At 41.6% G+C, this 9,178-nt stretch overlaps 1 protein-coding gene across 1 annotated transcript in view; it reads left to right on the forward strand.

Annotated features, from left to right (window-relative positions):
• The window catches only part of TMEM255B (transmembrane protein 255B), a 70,885-nt gene that overhangs the window by 4,392 nt on the left and 57,315 nt on the right, over window positions 1-9,178 (forward strand). Inside the window, exon 4 of the mRNA XM_009638959.1 lies at window positions 1,295-1,357. Within this exon, the coding sequence (XP_009637254.1) occupies window positions 1,295-1,357 (63 nt within the window). The remainder of the gene's footprint in view (window positions 1-1,294; window positions 1,358-9,178) is intronic.

The following is a 9,178-nucleotide window of genomic DNA, read 5'->3' on the forward strand; positions in this document are numbered from 1 at the left end:
TATAAAGTGCTTGCAGGAGATTTGCTTTCTGCTGTGAGCGGTTGTGCATAACAGCAAGGAGTTCACGGGCATTGCTCAAGCCCTTGGCTGGGACACTTAGTCCTTAAAAACTTAACTTGTTCTTGGAGGAGAGGCTCTGAACCATATTCAGAGCCCTTGTTCCAGAAAGGGGTTTCGATTCTGTAGCAAAAATGTCATGCCCCGTCCATGGGGTGAGTTGGGTGGGAGCTTGAGGGGTGGCTGGGGGGGCGCCTGGGCAGGGAGGAGTGTCAGCTCTAGGGAAGAGGGGAGCAAGGAGAGTGGAAGTGATGGGGGATTGAGACTGAGGTGACCACAGGGCAAGAGTGTGGCCAGGCAGGGCAAGGCAGGAGCTCTGTGGAAAGAGCCTGCTGATGCTTCCACTCCAGCTCTGGCTGCTTCTCAGTCTGTGGCCAGCTATGTCTCAGGTATGCGGCACCAAGGAGACCCCTTTTCTCCAAGCCCTTGTGAACCCAGTGGGAGTCCTGATTCCAGGAAGGTCTGATGAAAGGCTGGTCTCACCTGTTGCCGCTTTACCTCGTGTTAACCACAAGCCCAAAGTGTTTCTACCTCTCCAAATCTTCATGGGACCATCGTAAGAAGAGGGCTTTTCTTGCCAGCCTGGTGCTGAAGCAGCACTGGTAGGAACAGTGAGGCTGGCTTACTCAGCGTTCCTTCTTCCTCTTTCTTCTGTGGCAGTTGGTGCTGCAGCTGTACCATGTTGAAATTAACTGTACTGGTCCTTTTGGCATTTTAGCAAGAACTACTTCTGGGATGTGCGATAGTATTTAGTCATTAAAATCAAAGCCAGCCCTATGGGTTTGAACTTGGGTCTGTTGCATGGCAGCAACACATCCATTTTTTGAGGAAAACTCTTTGTCTGCAGTTGTCTAAAGCTTTGCAGTTTTCCAAAATAATGAGGTATGGGCTAAATGTAAGAGTTCTTTTCTCCTACTTCGCTTACTTTTTGCTTTATGCTGTATAAAACTGTATGTGGCCAATGTTGCAGTAGCCAGGTTATAGAAGCGTATGTCTATACAGGCTTCCAGTTACTACATTACAAGTTTTGCCCTGCAGCATCAAGGAATTGCAGTTCTGGTCATTCCCCATTACCTTATGTGATTTATGTCCAGCAGTAACTTCCATGCTTTCCCCTGACCTACCCCAGTTAGCCCATCTGTGTGATACATCAGCTCAGATATCACTGTAATGCTTTGGTATGTTGACCAAACAAGCTGACCTCATGTGTTTCTGTTGGTTTTGTTCTTTGCCTTAGCTTGGCTTTGGATCTTTCCTAGGGATTGTTGGCATCCACCTGGTAGAGAACAGAAGACAAATGGTAAGCAACGGCCCTTTTCATTTTCATTTTTTTCATATCAGAATGTCTTAAAAGCAAAAAAAAGCAGGATTTTCCAGTTGACTTAAAACTGCTGCATCTGCCTCAAAGTGTTAGTCATTTGTTTCACCACTTCTGAGAAGTTTCAGAGCACAAATTGGCCAGTGACTCCATCTGAACAGGGCAAGGGATGGTTTCACTTCTGACAGAAGCAGCCTGCTTCTTTTTACTGGATTACTTTCCTGATGGTTTAGTGAGTTGAATCGACGCAGGGCAGGGTCAGATGAATGCTAGAGCTTGGCCACAGCCAGGACCATGTAACTGGGAAAATGATGGGGAGAGAGACAAAATGCATGGGTTGTGCCAGTTTGGCCAGCAGCAAGCCACACGATCAGCTCAACCATGACAGGTGGTCTCATCCTGCGCAAAGAGTTTAAGTCAGGAACACTTCCCTGAAACTATATGTTTTCAAAAGAAGAAAAAACCCCAGAGCACTTTCTGTCAAGATTCCCTCCCTGGCTAGGTCAGACAGGATCCAATGACACTGTGTGATTAGTTTTTAGATTTAGCTTGGCTTTACAAACCCCTTGTTTTTATTTATGTGAGGAAGTCATAGGAAGTCCTTGGGGCATCTGGGTAAAGGAAAGTGTGTAGGACTGGATTTGTGGAAAGTCTTTCCTTGCTCTTGGCAAAAAATAGCAGTGTCTTGGTTGAATAACAGCATGTCCAATGTGCACTTTACAGTAGACTGATTATAGACAAGCATCATGAAATATGATTAATTTCATAATGCAGAGCCTTCACTGGTATAAATCAAGAGTGGTGTTAAGTTCAGAGGAGGAAATGGTGGATTTACTTTGCTTTTTACTAACAAGTAACTACTTTACTTACAAGTAGTCTGCTGTGATTTACTGTTCTTCATAAACACAGTCTTGTCACTATTTGTAGGCAAACTTCTTTCATAATATCATCTTTTTTACATTGCCTTTAAGTTTCAGCAATGTATTTGGAAGTATTCCCCTGCTTTTAACTTTTGTTTCTAGCTGGATTTCCCAAAGGAATGAGATTTATAAAGCCATGATGTTTGTCTGTGTCTTTCTCTGTTCCCCGTTCCATTTTTTGAATACGTTAACCAATTTCAGGCAAATTCAGCAGGGAGGTAGAGGCTTCAAAGGTGTGCAGTTCCTTCAGGTTCTATGAAAATTCACAGATGGGCAGAGGAGAGAATTATGAATTAATTCCTCTGTGGTGGTAAGGGCTGCAATGTCAGCTCACCTCTTATTAAACACTAGAAAATCCAAATGGGACATGACCTGTGAGACACAAATCTGCAGCAAACCAGGCCTTGTTAAAACAAAACAGCTTACTTGCCTTTAAAAACTATTGCTCTTGATTTCTACATCAGAGACCAGGATGAACAGCAGGTTCCAAGTTGCAGACTCAGTGGTGGGCAGAGGAAAATAGCTTTGTCTTCTGCGGCATTCACGCGACTTTACTAACAGGCATAACATTTAGTGTTTTATCTTTCAGTTTTCCTCTAATCTGCCTCTTAGTTTTCTGTCGCTTCTGTCCTTAGCAGAAAGTAGAATGGCTGAAAAAGATGTAAGGGTGGGGAAGCAGCAGTTAAACCATGTAATACTCAACGTGTTGTGTCATTTACACAAGGACTGCGGAGAAATAAGCACGCAGTATGTTTGGTATTAGTGCCTGTTTGCATTTCCCAGCATGGAACAAGGGAAACTGCTTTCTGCTAATAACACTTAGCGATGATCTGGCTGTGAAAGATTGGGTTTCTGGGGAACAGACCAATAAAATAACTAGAGAGCTTAATTATGCTTCTTGCCTCAAGTACCATCCACATTGGGCTAAGCCTTTTAACAGCGTCTTTGCTAAGGCTGAGCTGCTTGGTTTCAAACGTTACGGAAATGAGATTGAAAGGGTTTATGTCATACTACAACTGAGGGCAGCAATTATTCCCTGGGGTGTAACAGTATATTCGATTGCAAGGGTTTAGAGCAGCTTTAACAAATTTGCAGCCATCAATAAGATTGTGAAGACTTGTATAAGTACAGATATGTAACAGAAATGCCATAGTCCTGTAACTAAAAATTCTATACATTGCAGCAGGACAAAAGGGAGTGGGAAGGAAAAGAAATTGTTTACTCATTTGCTTCTATTTTAATTGGACTTCCTTTGAGCAGCTTCTGTAGTATAATTTGAGTTCAACCCAGTGTAGCTCTGACAATTGTGTGGCCCTTGTAATGACTCAATACCTTGTTTTTGTTTTTGTTTTTGTTTTTTTTTAAATTGAAAATAAATGTAGATTCAATTACACTAGAAAAAAAAAAAAAACTATTTTAAATTGACCTTTTCTCCATGAATCTATTTCTCTTTTTGTCTCGAAGTTCTATTTCCTTGTGACCTATCCTCTGTAAGTCCAGATTTATTCATGGTTGATGAAATGCTAAGTGCAATATGAAATATGTAACGGTTAGCAGAACTGTCCAGCAAATATCCAGCACTCAGTAAATGTGAGCACGGGCTTTGAGGAAGAATGAAAGCACAGTTTGGCAGAATGGATAATGGTTTGTTCTTAAAAGACAACATTAATAACATTGCACCTCTTTGACCTCATTCTTGGCGTCCCAGGCCCCACAGCGGGAGTTCAGTGTGCTGACCAAGGTATAACCCTTTAATTCAGAGGAACTGCTGCGTGCAGAAGCAGGCTCTGCCTCATTGACTAGCATGATTTCACTCCAGCTCTTAGCATTCGTGCTTGGCTCTGCTATGCAGAACTTGGCACCGGTGGAACAAAATTTCCCTTTGACTAAAGTGTTGCCCTGATTTGGGATGTTTCTAACTGGCAAACAGCAGAAATGGAAGAATAACGTGTTGCTCTCTGGTTTTGCCTCTCTTGCCCCCTGCAAAGCAGGTCATGGATTGAAGAACAGAGTATAGCCACAAGTTGTTTTGTTTCAAAGGACACTTAGTCCAGCCGGATGGGTGGAAAATATGATACCCCTCAAATCAAATGGATTTAGTTGTAAGACATGCAATATCCTGCTTGTTTTCTTGCTTCGTGTCTCCTCGCATTACAGTCCAAAGTATTTCCAATTAGAAAATGAGCTGCTGAAATTGCATACGGAGGTGGGGAGGCTGGATGTGCAGGGGGTTCATGGCAGTAGAGCTGAGCTGAGAGCAGTAAGTAGGGCTGAGGGAGTGCTGTAAAAGGTTTCTCCTCAGATAAATGTGGAGGTGGTATGAGCTAGCACCCAGAAATGAAGCAGTCTCTAAATGTGCAATGTCGATAAGACACCATGCATGTTGTTTTAGCTAACCCGATGGATAAACCAAGCACTGGCTCACAGTTTCCAGTCACACGTCTTTCCAATGCCAGTCTCATCCAGACGTGCTGTTCACAAGGCTGAAAATGAGCATGCTGAAACTGTGGTGCCTGCAAGAGTGATGAGAGATGCAAGGGGACTGTAGTAACTGTCAGGGTTTTCAACATTTGCAGTATCACCATGCTGCCTGCAAGAGCTCTTTGTAGGGTCACGGCAGTCGCCCCGACAGCAGCGCAGCTGTGGTAGAGAGTGGCAAAGGCAGGACAGGGGTGGGAGGAGGTGCAGGAGCGTAAAGGACACAGGGAGGGGTCAGAGAAGCAGGAGTGACCCCTCAGGAGGTGTGAGTTAGTGCAGACCTCAATACTACTTACGATGGAAGACAGTTGTCTGCAGCAGGTCCAAGACCCGAATTAATCCATTGCTGAGTCTTCCTTGTTTTTTCTTCATGCTAACGCCACAGTTAATTTTCTTGCTGACATGTCTAGAACATACTCAGATATAAATCTAATGCTCAGCTGGCTCAACCTGGTCCTTGAGTTGTTCAGAGAGATGGTTGTAGTGATTTTAGCTGAGGAGACATTGCTTCTGACAAAAGTGGAATTGGAAAACGTGAGGGAGGTTAAAACACAGAGCTCCGCGCACAAACAGAAAAGGCAAAGCTATTTCTTCAGACTCCTCAAGGGATGCTAAGTTTAGGTGCCTTAATATGCTTGCTTCGTAATCTCTGTCAACAATAATTAGATTTCAAATTAAGTGCTGAAAAGCAACTATAGCAGAAGTTGGAGAAACAAAGCAATAATTTTCTCCTCTGTTTTTAGTTAATAGACTTCCCTGACAGTGCATGCATTCCTACCCTGTGTTGATATGTATGTGAGGTAGTATTTCAGTATTATCTGTGATTATTTTCTTACCTCTAGAATTTGCATCTGTTTCAGAAGAAAAGCTTTTTTAAAGGAGTTACATGTGTGAGCCATTTTTCAGAATTAGAAGAGCCAAACCTCTTTTAGTTTTCAAACCTGATATGTGTTGTAAATCAATTATGTCCATCAGAAAATGCCATTGGACATTTTGTGTAAAGGTAGTGGTTATTAACATGTACACTAAAAAAAGATACTGATTCGGTTACCTACTCTGTTCTGTTCAGACATGGGCTTCATCTTCTTTTTTCATGCAAATTGAACATTCTGGAAGAAACTGGCTTTAGTGCAGATTTTGATCAAAGATGCTAATTGCTGATAGATTCCATATAACATATTAAGCTAATTACAGCAGCTTGTTGTTTACATAAAGAGAAAAACCATTACAGTTCTGTAGATCTCCTGAGACTATCTTTGATGTTCCTGAACAAATAAATGGAAGGAGTCTTTACTGTAGTGCAAAGGAAATGCAGATAACATAAAGGCAATCATTGTCATTACCAAGGTAGTATTTCTCCGTTGAAAAGCTTCAGAGAAAGTCAACAGCACTTCTTTTTTTTCAGTGATTGTTTTTTTGTGTGCTCATATTTCACATAGTTCAGGAAAAATCAATTAAAGCTGATGTAAAAATGATAGTAATGGAACAAATTAGCAATCATCGTTTAGCACCTTTAAAATTATTAAAACTGAAAAGACCTATTACGTTTTTTTCAGTCATAAATGGATGCTAGATTTTGTGGTGTGATCTAACTGCACATTTCAGAAACAGACAAGTTGATACTGACACTTGTATGAGCTCAAGCGTGGCTCCTCTTTAGGTAGCTGCATTCCTTTCAAAATATCGGCTTAGCATCTTAGCTGGAAAGATGAAGCAGCTTATTCTTTGAGAGCATCTTCCCTCTCTCTTATGCCTAGCTCATAGACCCCTGTAACATGGTGCCCTTTGGAGGCATCTTGTTCTTTCATGAGGTTCTGGAAGGAGCCTTGAAGGGTGCTTTAGACTGGACTCTGGAGTTCTAGATAGCTGAAGTGTAGTAAGAAGAATCCCATGTTAAGTGACAATTGTATTTCTATTTCTCTTCTATGATATTGAGGAGATTACAAAAGATCTCGTACTATAACTCTGCCCCGTTTTGAGTTTAGAGTAGAGCAGCCGATGTGTAGACTGTCCAGTCTCCTTTTATGCTATAAACATGGTGCAGTCTTGGGTATTACCTGCCTCATTTGGCAGGAATCAGCTTTGTGAACCCTTTTTGGGCAGGATTTTGAATGTGGCCTATCCATGGTAGGTCTGGGAAATCTGCGTTATTCTTTGTAATGCAGGAGAATATTCAGCAAAGTCATGGGTAGAAGCAAGACAAATAACTGGAGATGTTTTGAAGGCTCAGTTATTTCAGCTGAAGAGGAGGAGGAGAGGTGTTTGTCCGTGTGTATGAAAGCAGCATCCAAAGTGAAGGCAAGTGAAATTAAAAGAAGAAAGTGTTATGAGCAATAAAAATATAAATAGTTGAAAAGTTGTTTATAATTTCTTTTAGTTAGTATAATATTAAGAGAGGCATTTTGCTGTTATTAGTGTGATGTATTCCATGAATGAAGGACCGAGTAAAATATTTGGGATTTTTTTTAATGCAGTTCTTTGACCTTGTGCATTTAAAGTGAGGATTTCCTACTTATAATAAATATAAATATCCACTGACACAGAGAGGTTTTCCTTTCTCCTCTTCCCTCCTTTCCTCTGTCTTGCCAACTCCGTCTCCTCCTCCTTGCCCTAGTCAAAACCAGTTTCCACTGCATTAGTGAGTTAAAAGGTTCATAGCCAAGTGAGCATCAGACATAGCAAAAGTAACCAGTGGGGCTGCATGGCTGTGAGTAGAGAGGAGTCTGTGGGAGGAGGGAACAGGACTTGTCCCTTTTGCTAGGAATGAAGTGTTACATCAACTCACTATGCCATGAAACCATCATCTAAGTGCTGCCAGTGAATTAAATGCCTGAAGTAAAATAGTATAAATTTCCCCACAGTGTCTTGAGAACTTTGAGGTTTGGGACTCAAAGACAAAAATAGATACTCTTCACTGTGTGAATTACCAAAGGAACTGTGGGGAATGTTTCAGCTCTTCTCTGCCTAGTTCCTTATGGATCAGCATTTCATGTCACATATCTACAGGTCTGTGCTTTCAGATTTTACCAGTGCAGATTCATCAGCTAGTCGTGCAAATGTTTATTTATATGTGAATATTATAATACGTAATACATAAATGTACTATGACATTCTAACCACATAATATATAGCATACAATGAATGTTCACATGTATATATACATATTTACAGCTGATGTGTGCTGCCAAATACAAAAAGTCTGTGCCCCTATGCCGCTGACACTATGTCTTTATTGTGCAAAGTGCTTTTTGCACCCTTTATAGATGTGCCTGCCAGGATGGTGTAGCTAGTAAAGCTGTAATGGGAAGTACCATCAGGTCTGTAGCAATCTTTCTGTTCCATCATCAGGGCTGTGTCTGTGTGATGTACCTAGAGAGATGCCACCAAGTACGTCCAGCTGCAGCCTAGCATAGAGGTTCTTTCCCTCTCCTACAACCCTGTGCTGGTCTGTTCGTTGTACCAGTCCCAGGTCTTACCCACCCCAGGTTCCCCAGCTTGTGACCCAACACAGCATTAGCTCAGTCTCAGGTAAGCAACCACCATGTTTTCACTGTTATCATTGGTAGAAAAAAATGGAAAATTTATTACAAAGGGAAAAATTTAGGGAAGAGGGGCTTTGGCTTCTATTTGGAGAGCTTTCTTGGAAACCAGATTGGCTTCGGTTTGCTTCTGGAAACTTAAAGTCTATAAAAACAGAAGGGAGATACATACATACATAGATATATGTATACATATACGTATGAATACATGCATGGACCAGCACAGCTTACTTTCAACACTCCAGTGTTTAAAGGCTGGCACTGTTCTTTTGAGTCAGAGACTCCAGCCACCGAATTCAGTTTAAATCCTCCCATCTTGTTAAGTAGAAGTCTTTTGGGATGTGGTTCCTTTAAGATCTGTGCTTGGAAACAGCACACAGAATTAAGTGCATAGCAGGACACTTTTTAACTGCCAGTTTGTTTTCTTGTGCTGTTTATGTAATGAAAGCATTACTGTCACACAGCTGAAAGCAAAAGTAAACTTTATGACCCATGAAATGTGTTTGTGGAACAATAAAGAAATCGATTACTCTTCCTAGCAAGCAGGAGCAGGGGATAAAAAGTCTTGGTAAGGAATCTGGGATAAGTGCTCATGTGTGCAAGGTGGAGAAGGTGAGGTGGGGTGTGCCCTGTGAAAAGGACAGGCAGTTTCTGATCCCCTTTTTGAAGAATGAGATCAGATTAAGTGGATGAGTATCCCTGTTGGTCAGATCTAATCTTCCACACTCTGCAGGTAGAACTTCACTATGTGAAAGCTTGTAATTTAATTGTAATGCATTTCTGATAAAGGGTGTGTGTTTCTTGAGAAACCAGTGCAGCCACTGTAACGTGAAAGAGAATTTGCAAAGACGCTAACAGACTTTGGC

This window comes from Egretta garzetta, unplaced genomic scaffold (genome assembly GCF_000687185.1).
Source record: "Egretta garzetta isolate BGI_Z169 unplaced genomic scaffold, ASM68718v1 scaffold5, whole genome shotgun sequence".
In the NCBI taxonomy this organism is placed as follows: domain Eukaryota; kingdom Metazoa; phylum Chordata; class Aves; order Pelecaniformes; family Ardeidae; genus Egretta; species Egretta garzetta.